The 16,226-nt window shown below is 40.8% G+C and overlaps 1 protein-coding gene across 1 annotated transcript in view; it reads right to left on the minus strand.

The window, feature by feature from the left end:
• The window catches only part of LOC117400638 (tyrosine-protein phosphatase non-receptor type 23-like), a 49,019-nt gene that overhangs the window by 15,390 nt on the left and 17,403 nt on the right, over positions 1-16,226 (minus strand). The window contains 14 exon segments of the mRNA XM_034000862.3: positions 1,257-1,408; positions 2,652-2,806; positions 3,098-3,403; positions 3,887-4,032; positions 4,581-4,646; positions 5,078-5,192; positions 5,527-5,606; positions 8,795-8,853; positions 9,300-9,356; positions 10,654-10,701; positions 12,223-12,354; positions 12,892-12,972; positions 13,352-13,483; positions 13,903-13,952. Of these exon segments, the coding sequence (XP_033856753.3) occupies positions 1,257-1,408; positions 2,652-2,806; positions 3,098-3,403; positions 3,887-4,032; positions 4,581-4,646; positions 5,078-5,192; positions 5,527-5,606; positions 8,795-8,853; positions 9,300-9,356; positions 10,654-10,701; positions 12,223-12,354; positions 12,892-12,972; positions 13,352-13,483; positions 13,903-13,952 (1,579 nt within the window).

Here is a 16,226-nt window from a genome sequence, read left to right on the forward strand (position 1 = left end):
CTCTGAAAAACAAACTTATACCCAGTAACATCTAGACAGTGTATTTTTATCAGTCAAAAGGCCAGGGTGGTGTCTGGTCTTGTAGTATCGCTCGCTAGAGGCAGGTTTTTAAGGAAGTAGGCTGAAGTCTGTATAATTAACATGCTAAACTTATTAATTAAATGTGATAAGCTTATGATTTACATTTACTTAAACTAATGCATTATAATTATATTTACTTAGAGTACTAGTATGTGCATTTTTGCTTGAACATGCTAAATATTTTGTAGTATGAATTTAAACATTTACGTAAGCTTGACAGCTAGCAGACACATTGTAACCACATACTGTATGAGCAGTGGGGTTGTGGTGACGTCATGAAAGGTGGGCAGCCAGGTTCTGATCAATGAACCCAGCCTCTGTAGTTGAATCCTGATTTGAGACTCTGCCTGAAAAGCATTTACCTACTGATTGACATCACCAATCCGCTCTGAATCAATTACACCTCAAAGAGTAGGGTAAGCATATATTCACTGCCTGAACTACAGATGTCTTAAATATGAGTAGAATTAATACATGCATATTGTAAGGTGGTTTAGTTAGATTAGTATGCCTGACAAAGCAATAACTGGTTTTCATTGTTTCTCGTTCGACTGTTCTTTAATACTTGTATGATATTTTTCAAAACGTGATAAAACGTTGTTAGAAACTTAAGTTGTGAAACACTTATTTTTGTGGCAGTAATACTCCTAATTAGGAAAAGTTAGGAAAACATTGTTTATGTTGTGCTTCATTAAATATAATCTCTCAAAAGGAGTTATCCTAAACACAAGTACTGTGTCTGTCTCTCATAATGTTTAGTGGATTCAGTGTATTCATTTCACTCTGGCCCAGTGCATGAAAATTAACCACTACGAGTACTGTTCCCTCCCGAGTTTTACCTTCATAAGACTCGAACGCAACAGCATGGTACACCAAATGGTTATTGAGTGAAGAATAAGTGTGTTTTATAGATGGTATGAATACATACCCTCCTTATCTCATTAAATTTAGTTTTAAAAAAAAATAGTCAACTGTTAATTAATCATTTGATCTTATTAGGCATCATACAATTAGCCAATCAGGACCATCACAGGTATTGTGATGTATCATATCATGACCTGCATATTGCAATGTATCGTAAATCGTGACCTTAGTATATAATTACACCCCTACTACTGAATTAGCCTGCTTCTCCTCCTGGGGCCTGGTCCTTTGCGACTCCCCCCCAGACTCACTTGTGCTCGGTCTCGGCCAGTCCCTTGCGCACGGAAGCATACTGCACGTTTGCCTCGGTCAGGGCCTTGAGGATGTTCTCCTGGGCAGCCAGGTTCTGATCAATGTACACCTTCACCTGCTCGTACTTCTTCAACTGCTCTTCAAACAGCTTCTGCATGGACACCAGGGTAGAGAGAGACTCAGCTCCATATATATTCACAGGAGAGAAGACAGCAAGAGCGAGATAGCGACACACACACACACACACACACACACACACACACACACACACACACACACACACACACACACTCACACACACTGGGAATATTCCAACTCAACTGCATCACATTCTGGGAGGGGGTAGCTCTGTGTACATAATGATGCATAAACCATGTAAGCAAAAGAAAAGCTGTGAAGCAATGATTTTGAAAGTGTTAAAAAAGCTTTGACCTTATTTTTCACCAATGCGGGGCATAACCTACACAAATAATTTTAAAGTTTATCTCAAGGGCCATCTTACAAAAAATAAACAAATAAGCCAAGTTACAGATATGCATCCCTTCTTGAGCTGGAATGAAACATTAACCCTTTGCGGTCCTATGTCAGACCTGGTCCGACATTGCAATTATTCCTATCAGGTCCACTGTCGGACCCTGTCCGACATCATTATAGAAACGCAAAAAACGGGTCTTAGTCGTTTTTTCTCTGGAAAAAGCCGAGAAAACCATTCAATGGCCGAGTGGGAACGACAGGAGCCGAGACAAGTCGGGGGAAAAAAAAAAAAAAGGCGTATCACATGAATAGTCAAACATGGCCCTGGTATCAGATAACGGGGGGGTCATAAGTAAACAAGCTGGCTGATAGTGCGTCAGCGCACAGAGAACACAGACATTTGCAGAGCTTTTTTGAGATGTTATAGTAATAAAATAATGACTTGGATCGCATTATTGAGGAGTTTGGTGATAAAACGAGTGATCAGGAGATGACTGATCGGTATGTACGACTATTATTATTATTATTATTATTTATTTCTTACATAGGTGAAAACTATAGCGAACGAAAGGGTGGGGCGGGGCTGGAGATGCCTAGCGAGTGCTTTGTTGTTATGCAGGGCCTTTTAAACCCGTTTGACTGTGAAAAAAATACTTTTAAACAGCGTGTCTAAAATTAACTGCGCGTGTGAAAATAAATTAGACCTGGCGTGCCTGATGCGCATTTAATAAATGGACAGCAAAGGGTTAAAACTAAACATTACACCTTAAGCTGTTACTCGAATGGCTTTTGTAGGGAAACCAGGGAATACCAGTATACCAAGGCGGCAATGTCAAAAACGTGAAAAAGGTGCAGTCCTTGGTGACTGGGTGGGTTTTACGAAGCTACTTTGGCCCCTGCCACCCCAGTCAACCTCATACCTTCATCTCGGAGCGCTCGGTGGTGACGAGGGCGCTGGTGATGTCGTCCTTGTGGATCAGGTCTCGGAGCTGCTTCTCCAGAGACCGGCGCTGGTCCCTCATCTCCTGCACCTTGCCCAGGATCCGCTTCATCGACTGCAGCACAGCCGCGTCCTCTGACAGAGGAGAGACACTGGGTTTATTAGAAGTGCAATCAGCAATACATTTCCTAATCCAACATCGAACTAAATTAATAAATCAATGCTTGAAGAAAATAAAATAATATCTGTATGCAAATACAACCGAAACATGCATATGCATATTATTAAAACTTCATCATTAGCACTGACAATGTATAGACGGTACAGTAAAGCAGATTGCAGTGACTGTATTACCACTGACTGTATAGACTCTGTAGAGGCTATAGTCAAGCCATGCCGATGAAAGTGTTTGATCGAGCTCCATACCCTCTGTGAGCTCCGGGCTGGGCAGTGCAGCACTCAGGCTCTCCAGGGGCCCCCCCAGCAGCCTCAGGTTCGCGATGTGCAGGTTCATGGCACGGTGCAGCTCGGTGTTGGTGAAGCTGGCCTTCTCATGCACCTCCATGTACTTGTCCAGGTCCTTTGTGAGCTCCGCCAGGGCAGGGGGGAGTGGCGGCATGGCCTGCTTCCCCACTGCCTCCTCCAGGCGGCGCTCCTGAGCCTGCTCCTCCTCCAGCAGCTCCCTGATCTCACGCAGAGAGGCCTCCACGTCAGTGAACACCCCCGACAACACTGGGGGAGCAGAGAGGAGTGAGCAGCACACACTCAGTCAAAAGTGAAACTTACAAGCATTTCAGTCGAAGTTAAACTTACAAGCATTTCCTCTACTGACTGCATCAGTTTATCCACTTCACTTATATAGTTATTCTTTCAACAGGGTTATATTTGAATGATCTCAACAGCCACCTATTAACTATACCAACCCAGCTGGTGCTTTCCTCAAGCCTGCATTTGAACACAGACTATATCCATCAATTGTTTGGAACATAAAAACAGACCCCACAATGTCTAAGGAGATATATCTTGTGTACAGGTCTTTTAAGCAAGTAGGATTTCTCATATGACCTCTTTTCTATTCTGCAAAGAAACTATCCAGTGGACAGTAAAATGATGTATTCTGAGGTCCTTTCACAACAAATAACAAACCACACTGAAGTGTAATGTAAGTTTCTGTCTGTATTCCCACTGCAGAGTGTGTTAGGCATGTGTGCTCACCCTGCATGGACTGGATCAGGTTCTTAACGGTGTCGGGCCGCACGCTCAGCGCAGCACACTTCTCCATCAGGACAGGTGGGATGTGGCTGTACATGTCCAGGTTGTCCACTGTCTCAGGGTCCAGCCGCAGAGAGTCCATGAACTGTCTGTAGGAATCAACAAGGCAGGTACTGACTGCTATGTGAGTTTAGTGGGAAAACTCCTTATGAGAACCTGTCCGGACAGCCTTTCTTCAGATGTAGTTAATGAATATCAATGCTATGCTCTACGTTTTCTGTGTGTTCATATCACACTTCTAAAGGCCCTATGTCTGTACAGAAACTGTGGCGGTGCTTAAAGACGTGTCTGGCTACATCTAAATGGCCCACCTAATGCAACACAATCTTTTATTTTATTTAGTGCCAAATCCTTTTACCCTCGATTTTCTTCCCAATTTAGAATGCCCAATTATGTTCCCTCACTGCAGTAATTCCTCATGCAGATCAAGAGAACTGAAGGGTCAGTGGACATCCTCCGAACCCAAGCCAATTTCCTGAATTACACCCTGGAACTCAAGAGCGATGAGCATTCGTAATGTGACGCTCTCTCTGGAATCCCCAGCAAAAGGGCTCAAACAATCTACTACATAAATCACAATTATAGGTTACACCGCAGTATAAATCTGCAGATGGATACAGCTGAGAAGAGCACTCACTCCAGAGTCTCATTCTTGCTGTTGATCTTGGCCATGACGTCTCTCAGCAGCTTGGCTTTCTCCTCACTGCAGGAGAAAAAGAAATGGCAAAAAAAGACAAATCATGCATTTATCTTTTTAGCTGACTCCTGGTATTTTTGAGTTTTTAATTTAAAAGTTCTCATTTTACTGAATTCACATGCTTGTATTGGACAAATTAATGTCAGGACTGCATTTCCAGAGCCTATTCAATGATACCATTATCTGATTAGTGCAAAATTTTAATCCATGATTAATGAACGTAACACATCATGAATATACACATCATGAATATACAACTAATATTACTGTACCCTAGCATACAAATTTACAAAAACACATCTACTTACATAAATACAGCTGTGCAGATTTTTACAAAGGAGTTTTAAGTATGAACCCAAAATCCAACTGCAAACACAAGCACGTTCACACACACTTGTCAGAAATGCTGTCCTCCACCTCCTCCAGGCTTCAGTTACCTGTACAGGGATGAGGCTTCATGAGCTGCCATGGGAACCAGTTTAGAGAAGAGATCAGGTCCAGTCACACTGGGGTCAGTTGGGTTAACCGGGAGAGCTTTCACCAGGGGGGCACCTGGAAGGGGGTGGGAGAAGAAGAGAGTCTGGGGAGATGACCAAACTATCCTTTCACCTCTGGAGCTATTGGCTAAAATAAGATCCTAATCCATGTCCTTTCATTTGACTTTTTATAGCATTGGTCCCAAAAAACTGTGCCTGAAGTGCTGAAGTTGCACAATATCTTACTATAATCAAAACAAACACTATATTGTGGGTCTTCTAGGATAAGTCTGACCTAAAATTCCAAATTACCAACAATCACAGATCGAAAGTCCCAATGCGGTCCACTAAATATAATGACATCTCTGAAGATAGGGCAGCAAGTGGAGAGATACAGTGGGAAGATTTACCTTTAACAGAGGGGAGAGTCTCCAGGGCAGGCACAGACTCATGGTAAATAAAATCATTGTCCTTCTTTGCAGAGCTGAACCTGAGGGGAATACATGTCACAGGAAATATTAATAAATTCAAAGTTCAAAATACTGACATACTGAGACACAACTGTAAGGTCAAATTCTCACTTGTCCTGAATACAATAGCTGTGCTTGCAGTATATGTCTGTTCCTGCCTGTGAAAGACACCATAAAAGGGACAAGCCTTGACTCCCCAGTGCTGACAGCCACACAGGGGTCTTCTGTGCAGTCAGTCCACCTCCCTTTTACAGGCACTGGATCCAACTTTTAACCAGGGTTAAAATATTTCTGTGATGTCACCCTTTGATCTTTTGACTGATTAATTATTATTATTATTTATTTCTTAGCAGACGCCCTTATCCAGGGCGACTTACAATTGTTACAAGATATCACATTATTTTTACATACAATTACCCATTTATACAGTTGGGTTTTTACTGGAGCAATCTAGGTAAAGTACCTTGCTCAAGGGTACAGCAGCAGTGTCACCCACCAGGGATTGAACCCACAACCCTTCGGTCAAGAGTCCAGAGCCCTAACCACTGCTCCACACTGCTGCCCCTAATTCTAAGAATCTTCTAACAAAGTGGCTGTGTGGCTTTGAAGAGAAGGGGAGTGCGGAGCAGATATATTGTTGATTAACGAATCCACAGTTTATGCTACGAATCCACAGAATACTGCTGATTCGACCACAAAACCACAGGTCAGAACAATTCAACAGAAAAGCGAATACCATTATATCATGCAACAATCATTTCAACAATTAGTTAATAATTATAGTATTACACATTTCAAATGTAACTTGTTAGGCTGCATTCACACTGGGTCAGTTTCAAACGGACTTAGTCTTGTTCGTTTCATTTGAAACATTGTATCAATGCACTTGCTGTTCACGCTTATCTGCGAGCAAAGAGACCGAGTTCGTTTGGATGCGAGCTGAAGTTAATTTTTTTGGTCCTCTTCCTTTTTTTTTTTTTAGGAGCGAGTTTGTTTGTGTTCACAATGCAGATTGCAAGTGGACTCAGTTAGTTTAGTTATGGTTTGTGAACCGGATGTTAATACAATATCCTGTAAGGTATCTTGAAAGATGGCAGCTATCGATGTATTGCTCCAGTTTTTAATAGCATGTTTTAAATTCTTACATATTGCTGTGGAAGAAAGCAACAATGAAGGAAATCGTGGGAAAGTGTTCTCATCGTCTTCAAGCAATCCACAACTGCTACAGGAGGATGGGTCTTCAAAGAGCAGACCAATGAAGAGGAAGCGCTAAGGATTTTTTTTTTTTTTTTTACTAAAATTTTATTGGCACGACACAATGACGCGTCAGTGGAAAGGTAATCTTTTTCTTACTATTTCTGTCTTATGATTGTAGCATGCCAAATGGACCGAGACCACCTCTTTAGGTGGACTCGGTATGGTTTGTTTCCAAAGCAGACTAAATCCTTTAAACGGACCCAGTGTGAACACAGCCTAAGTTCAGTTTAGCATTTCATATTGTTTGTTAAAAGCAACATAATTATACATTAACAATGTAAAAAAATGTTTTTGAGAATTACAAATTGTGACAAAGCTTCTTTATTTTATAGTATAACTGAACACAGTTCTGGGTTCCTAAAACTGTCTTTGGTGGATAAAGCATTGTCGACAACAATGGATCTGTACCTGAATGTTTATTTGTTCCGCGGTGTCCCTTTTCCAGTGGGAACACGGCTTCTTTTAACAAACAATGCAAAACAAAAATAAATCCTAGCTCCTGTTTTGGAGTGCTAACTAAACTTAGCAGGATCTCTAACTTTCAGTCAGACCAATCCAACTTCTTGACTTTAAATATATTATTCTCAAATCACAAATTTAATACACTTTGTTTTAACGTACACCGTATTGTCTTTGAAACCTGTCCTTTTATACCTGCCTGGCTTGTTAAATTACAAACAGGTGTATTTGTTTAACTGATTTCCAGTAAATAAGTATTCTGGGATAGCTATGGCATTCTGGGAGATGTAGATTTTCATTCCTCATATAAACAGCAAGAACTACATTTTTTTTTTCCCTCCCACATTTTTTAATGCTTACTTTACATTCCAGCGTAAAGACTGAGTACTATTCAGGGTTCTATGTACCTCTCTTCTACAATGTTACCCCATATTCTACCACAAATTTAATTTCCACATAAACACCCCCTTCAAATTTCTATTTCACATATCTTCTGGACAGGTTCAGAAACAGCAACTCCATCCTCATTTTTAAATCTCCATCCATTACACGAACGTTAGATTTAAACTCAGCTTTTGCATTTCTTTCCTGGCTTTAACCACTGTTCAAGCAAGCTTACAGCCCACTTATGTACTTCTTGAAAACTGATCACTGGCAATGATATTAGGTCTTCATCCATTTTAGGTTTGGCAAAACTATCAACAACTTTACTCTGTTCCCAGTTCACATTTCTTTGTGTTTTGCATTTTTATTTTTTTTAATGTCACTTTCATCTTCTACGTCCTCGCTACTATCTTCACTTACAACAGACACTGTGTAAGTTTCACACAAACTCAAGAGGAACTCATGACATTCCCACAATGTGAGAGACAAACATTTTAACTATTTGAACTAAGTGTAACAAAGGAGTGAAAATCTAATCCAATTACCAAATGAACAATCATTTGAATCTCGTTAATTGAACGAGTATCAATTAGGAAGAAATGTTTTAGGTGGCATAAACAACTCAAAAGTGTTAAATCGGCACTCAAAACAGTGAATTATTTTTACTGATTCAACACTTATCGTTGTTTATCCCATACTTATAAACTCGCACAAGCCCAGTATCCAGCCCTGGGTTTGAAAACTCTCCTTGTTTAGGTATATTATTAAAATAATCAGGTGCAGTGCCAGAAGTTTGAACAAATCAGGCCCCTGCTAAATCTGCTCTGAAGTGATCACATTTATCATAATAGCATGAATAAGTCACACTACAGGTTTACTATTAGGATTGGTTAGCAAAGGTATAAGGGAGGATGAAATAATTTTACAGAAGTCTAATTCCACAAACTCCTGCCTCTTGAACATACAAATAATATAGCTAATTCAGGTTAGTTCTGAAACCCAGCACTGGGTGCAGGTCTGGTGTGAGGTTCTAACCCTGAGTTAGCACTACACTGAGACACATTCCAGTAAACAGAAGAATAGACACAATAACCAACAGCTGCCTTACTTTCCCCCGATCACATCCATGGTGAATCTCAAGGCCTCCTGTACATTCTCAGGCTGGTTCTGCTCCGGATTGAAACACACAGAGAGCACAGTTAGCACATCTGACCAGCGGTGAACAATAAGTCCTGTTTAAATATGTATAAGGGCTTTGCTCTGACGCCAGGGCATGGAGTCTACAAGAAGCTGAAAGCAGTGGATTCATTTCCCAAATCCTCCTAACTAGTGTGTAGAGTTAGGAGTGTATTTGTGTTTGTGTGCATTAGAGGTGTCACACTTCAATTAATTTCCTAAACATTTAGATTAAACACGTTTATCGTTGATGCTTTAACATAACTATGAAATAATACTAAATATTACATAAATAACCTTACAAGGCCAACATCTGTATTTCATGCACATTTCTAATAACATTTAAATGTTTAAACTCAAAGCTACCAACACCCCTAATGTGCATGTGGATTTCCATTTCTACCTGCATGCTGTTGTAAAGTGAATATCTCTGATACCTTGGCCAGCTTCACAGCTTCATTCAGTTTATCCAGAGCACTCTGCAGGTAGGCCAGCTGCAAAGATATAAAACACATGTTTATATGAGGGATAGATACGGACAACTTCAGGTTTAAACAACTACAGAATCCCACGGACCCATACAAACACATACACCTGACGTTGAATATTAAGACAAATATTTTTGTGGGGGGTGCTGTGCTGTTTAGGGATAACCTTGAGTCTGTGGGTACACTGGGTTAACAAATACCATGGGAACAATCTAACTGCCAGCACCTCAGAATGGCGTAAGAACCCACAATAATATTGTACTTGCTTTGAACTTACCGTATTCCTTCGAATTTAAGACGCAGCTCAAATTTACCACCCTCAATTTGAGGAAAAAATAAAACATGACATAAATATACATTTACAAAGAAACAACCTCAATTACACAGTTGTATCGTACAAAACCGACACGAAACAGTGTTGTTGTATATTAACCATGGAGCTTGTTTATTGTGCTGCGCACTATATAATACTTAAGACAGTGTCTCTGTTTTACACATACCACCACTCACTTACAGCATCACACACAACAGCAAGCACGACACAACACTCCATGGCATCAGGCAACATGTAACCCAGCAACCACAGCTGCACTGAATGTTGCTTGGCATGTCAAAAAATACGGGGTCTGATCAGAATTTCCGCTCTGTCCAAGCTGGTACTGTTTGTTAGAAATGCTGAAATTGTAAATGTTTCTCTTGGAATTCCTCAGGAAGCTTGGTTTGTTTTTTCTCAGCAGTGTCACGTTGCTGCTTGTGTATTTGGGCAGACGCCTTTGTTGTCTATTCTCGGCAGTCAGTCACGTTGCTATTTGTCTATTTGGGTAGTCACGTCTCTTATTCGTGATTTTAATATACGCATCACTATACTGTAATGTACTGTACTCTCACACAGGCTATTTTTGAGAAGCAAAAAATGGTTAAAAAAATGCGTCTTAAATTTGAAGGAATACAGTAATTATATTTATTACATTAGGATATATAATTTACTTTACCTGTGAATATATACCACAGTTTTCAAAAATGAAGAAAACACAATGGGCTAGAAAGCTATTTACTCCAACTCATCATCAGTGCATTTGTTCTCAAAGAAATATTAGAATCGTAATTCTAATTAAACAAGAAACAACTTAAGACTATTTACAAGTTACTAAGATAAAAGTTTTAGTTGTTTGGTAACTTTATTGGGTGTGTTTCTCCTCTGAAAAAAATGTGCATATGACGATTTGGAGTAAACAGCTTTGAGAATTTAGCCCATTATGATCTGTATCCAGTAAAAGAGGAGCCGTGCAGCTGAGTGGCGTACCTGCTCTCCGTACTTCTGCTGCTCCTCCGCCTGCTTGCCCATGTGCAGCTGGGAAAAGAAAAAGAGAGTCAGACATGCCTGCACACCGATCTCAAACGCACAGACAAAGACCATCAGCTGAAATCTCCACTCAATACAACCCATTACTGTCTTCTTTCCAAACAGAATACAATAAAATGAACTGACAAAATAATTATAATGGCTGGTTTCACAGGCCTCGATCTGCACCATTTTTGACTTTATCCAAGTGAAACCAGTCGAATATATATTAGGATAGCTGATAGGTTTTTTTTGTATATTTAACAGACTTTCAACAAGCACAATACAACACGTTTGGTAACTTAATGTGTGCAGTTTGCCCTGTATCATGTGGTCTTACATATTCTATTCAAAGCCTTTTTGGTGATACTAAACTGCATTGTTGTATTTGGGGTTTTCTCTCCAACTCAAAGAACATTAGAGGACAGTATTTTACCACAACAGATAACATACATGTGGCAGAGAAAGAAGAGATCCTTAACCAGCGAAGTAAAAATATGTTGTGGAAATAAAAACCATGTGGTTGATGTACAGAAACAAATCCTGTTCTAGCATCAAGACCATGCTTGATTATGTTAGCCACATATAAAACCAAGGACATGTTAGTTTGAGACTGCATTATGCCATTACCTCATACATTATCTATCGAGTCCAACCTTGACTGGATTAGTTTACGGGACAGAAACGAGTACATCCTGTTTTCAGAACCCCTCAGGTCAGGTATCATGGCTAAGGACCTTATCAATGTCAGGGACACCAGACAAGGACTGAGTTTATCAGGGCCTCTAAAGCTTTTCAGTTTCAGTATCCTCAAATCTATTGGGAAAACTCCCCCCCTCCCCCCTCCCCTTGTTTAAAGAGTAAGTGGCTTCAACAATCATTTGAATGTATTCTTTTTTATTTGTTACACTTTTCTTACTGTTTTATGGTGTTTACAATCATTCACAGAGAGGATCTAGTTTTTTCTTTCTCTATATCTGCCTTATCTGCCTTCAAGCTTGTCTGTGCCTATATGAATGTTGAGGTGGGGCTGGCAGAGCTCAGTGTGGAGCAGTGGTTAGGGCTCTGGACTCTTGAACGGAGGGTCGTGGGTTCAATCCCAGGTGGGTAAACTGCTGCTGTACCCTTGAGCAAGGTACTTTAACTAGATTGCTCCAGTAAAAACCCAACTGTATAAATGGGTAATTGTATGTAAAACAAATGTGATATATTGTAACAATTGTAAGTCGCCCTGGATAAGGGCGTCTGCTAAGAAATAAATAATAATAAATAATAACATGATTTGAATTGAATTGAATTGAATTGAATTGAATGTTCAGTCCCAGCACTTAGAAAGCCAGTTAATGGAAGATTTGGAGAAAAAAATGATAACTCAATATTGGTGCAAACACTCAGAATGGTTACAAGCTCCATAAAATAGTACGTGAAATGTAAAAAAAATATATAATTAAAATGACACTTGAAGCTATCCACTCTTCAAATCTGTCCCTGCACCTGCCTCTCCTCACAGCACAGCTGGAGGTCACCTACATGAGCGATGGCTGCGAAGTAGTAGATCTTTATCTGCACCAGTTTCTTCCAGTCCTTCTGGATCTTCCCCAGCAGCGAGGCTGTTTCTAAGTTCTCCATGGCCCGGCATGCCTCCTTGTAGTAATCAACAACCTGCAGGGTTGAAAACGCAGAGGCAGCGAGTCACTATTAGAGGAACTTCGTACAGCAAACTACACCATGGGGCTAGAGAGAGACACAGAGTTTAATTTAGATAGTAACAGACAGCATGCAGGGTGTGTAATAATCTGCAACCTACAGGGGAAATACAAAAGCAAACCAAATCTCTCTCTGTATATTTAATAAAGGATAACAATAGAGTACAGTTTACAACACCGAAATAAACAACAACATCTCTGCTGTCTGTGAACAACATACATTTGAAACACTAAAGCACCATTGTTTAACAGACAACACAGAACAACCTAATATCAGTAAAATCCGTATTGAGAGAAGTTCATTACCTACCATTAGAAACAGCCAGGGCAGGTGATTTCTTGTGGTTATTCAAATCTGCAGGTGCACTGCTAGAGCAGTAACACAGTAACCACAAGGAAGTACCAGTAAATGACTTGCTCTGTATTGCTTTAATACAACTCCAGCACAGCCTGTGTTTCTGATGTTACAGCAACTATGGCAAGAAGAACATACCTGTGCACTGATCCGAGCAACCAGGAAACTCTTCCTATTGTCCAACATGGACTTCTCCAGCAGGCACTCCTGCGCCTGGCCCTGAGACACAGAGACAGGCAGACAGTGTTAGAGAAGAGTCTGAGGGTGAGGGTGTGTAGTCAATAGCATCCTCACATCAAATTTCAGAATGGGGGATTAATATTTTTTTTTTTTTTTTTGGGGGGGGGGGGGGGGGGGGCAAAAAATAAATAAAATTATAAAAACCAAATTAAAATAAAAACTGACACCTAATTAATTTCCAACGCTTGTTATTTTAGTTTAACTCATCAAAAGGTGTCAAGTCTCCCTTTTTCTCTGTAAGCAACTGTATAATTGCTGACCCTTACACGTTCTAACTGATTATAACATGCTTATTCAAACAGTTTGACAAAGTTTTACAACTTAACAGAGAACACTGCTATAGTGGGTGCTGGCCTACCAGCATGAGGTTGATGTTGAGGTTGATGATCTGGTGGCTCATGTCCACACTGAAGTCGTGGCTGAAGTGGTCGCGCAGGTAGGAGAAGGCCCCAGCCGAGCACTGAAAGTGGGTGCAGGACACCTTCATTCCCTGCAGCACAGACACAGGACAGAGAATACAGGGAGAGAAGCTCACAGGCAAAGTACTGATCGGCATCTTAGAAAGCATATTTCATGTGAAACACTTAAACAGTTTTACATCGAGAATGAATAAGACTGTGAAGTAGTATTGACTGGGACTGTTTTATTCTAAATATTTATTTAAACACAAATTTAATAAATGAATTGTAAATCCATGCTGACAGGACCATAGCATGCAATGTACTTCCTTTGCTTCCTCCCTGTTCTTGATATTTCATGATTTTACTTTTTTTTAAAAAAAATCAGGAATGTTAAAATATGCAATACCTGTACAGCAGGTTTATAATTGCTAAGCCTGTGTTGGAGGAGTGTTGCCTCTTCACAGTGACATACTGAATTTTTCTATTGTAAGGCTGTGTTCAAGCTTACCTCCTCTGATACCCTGTTGTCCACGGCTCCTAGCATCGAATGAAGAACACCTGTAGGAAAGAAAAGTCATGTTAAACACCCAACGCAGCCAAAAAGCAGCCGAACTTCAGCTAATATCACGCACCAGACCTGATCAGAGTGGGTCTAAATACAGCCATTCAATTTCCCACTGCCTGTGTGATTGACCCCACATCATTAAATACCATACATATACTGCAAAGCATGATCTTAAAAGCACTGTGTGTGAGCCAGAGGACCGCGAGACACCAGGTTATCTGTATACAGTATAATTAGTGTTCCGCTTTTTCATTTATCTTTAAAAAATAATTCAGGGAATTTTTTTGGAGTTTATTTTACATATATTAAAATAGGGATAAAAATCGGTAAAAAAAATAGGTTTTCAATTGAAACATGAGTAAAAAAAAATAATTTGGTTTCTAATTAATAATGTCCCGGGCCTGTATGATGAAGCAGAATCTGTGCAAGTCGAAGCCACGTTTTCCCAAGTTAGCTGGTACTTTGCGAACGTCTGGGAAATCGCTGTGCTGACGGAAATAGTATCTACAGAAGGTATGAACATGACATCAACACAAAACAAGCCAGGTTTATTCACCTTGAAATCATAAAAAGAAAATAAAACTTTGGAATACCGAGATGGTTTCTGGCAAAAAAGCAGGATTAGTGCGAAGCGTGACTTTCGACCTGGCTTCTACAAAAATGAAGCAGGCTTTTGCAAGTGAAAAAGCTTGCATCTCACTCACCCGCTTAGCAGATGTAATAGCAAGCAAGAAAGCCGCTTTCATTGATAAATATTTCTGCTCTGCTGAATGCAGGGGCTCAAAGGGAGGCTTCATAAGTGCTTCCAGCACCATATTAAGCCTCCAACGAGGGATAATGTCCTTCATAGGCGGACGAAACTGCAGAGCACGCCAAAAATCAGCCACGCCAAGTTTTTCTGCCTCATGCAGGCTGTACAGCATTCCCAAAGAACGTGAAGCAGCAGATGTTGTAGCCGGGTGACCCAAGGATGAATGCACCTCAAAGAGGAAATCCGGGTGTACCAGAGGAGACACCTGAGAGGGAGCAGGATCATCCTCAAAAATTCAGCGTTTCCGCATGTCATCTACAAGCCATGGAACTTTCAAAATGTCCGTGGCCCTCTCAATCAGCAGCAAAAGCTCTGCTGATAATGACACATCTGCTACTGGTGTTGCGCCATCTGAGTCACCCTCCTCAGAGGGGAACTCTTGATCGACTGCCTTCTCAGAAGCAGCGCTAGACAGCAGATCCTCCATTCTGGGTGTACTACTCCCTGTGACTGTAATGGTGCAGAGGGAGCAGGTGTAGCAGTGCGGTCGCGCAGCAGCTCCGCTAACATGTTACGTTGTTGGGAGACCGCCTCCCAGAGCTTATCCAGCTGCTCAGAGCTCTCCAATCTATGAGACTGGTGGCTCTTTCTTCTCCTCTTCTTAGGAGGGGAAACCAGAGAAGGGGAGGGGGGAGGAGAAGATGAGGACCGTGAAGTCTGTCTCCTACGTGATGTTCTCCTACTTTCCTTAAGCACAGAGCTCTCATGAGAGGATACAGCTCTCTCTCTGGGCAGAAGGAGGGGAGCCTTGTCCAGGTGGAATGGACAGAGAGGGCTCTACAGAGCTGCGTGACACTCATTTCTCTAATTTACACAGAGAAGGACGCACAAAAATAGTTGCAGTCGGAGAATGCCTCTTTAGCGTGCTCTGGACCCAAACAGGCAGCGCATCTGCCATGCCTGTCCTCTATGAGCAGACCCGTCTCAAGATAAGGACAAACAACAAAGTACTGGTGAAATGATGGTTTATTTATAATCCAAAGTCTGATGACAACAGTAAATAAAGAGAACAGGCAAATACACAGCGATGCGTATTGCTCCATTAAATCCACGGGTTCAGTCCCGAAATAATACACACAGTATTTTTAAATACACACTAATACACAAAACACAAAATACAATTTATCATGATCAAGGTGCAGTGTTTTCAGGGTTTGTGCTGACCTTGATCATGATAAATTGTATTTGCACTACAGCACTCACTTTTGGACTTGTGACCGTGTTTTGTGTATTAGTGTGTATTTAAAAATACTGTGTGTATTATTTCGGGACTGAACCCATGGATTTAATGGAGCAATACGCATCGCTGTGTATTTGCCTGTTCTCTATTTACTGTAACACAACAAACTGTGAAAATGTCCAAGGGAGGTGAATACTTACTATAGACACTGTATAACACTATGTGTCACTTATCTGTTCGTAGATCTCTCTCTGTCAGGTCAGTGAAAGGAAAAAT

The sequence above is a fragment of the Acipenser ruthenus genome, chromosome 4 (assembly GCF_902713425.1).
Source record: "Acipenser ruthenus chromosome 4, fAciRut3.2 maternal haplotype, whole genome shotgun sequence".
NCBI lineage: Eukaryota > Metazoa > Chordata > Actinopteri > Acipenseriformes > Acipenseridae > Acipenser > Acipenser ruthenus.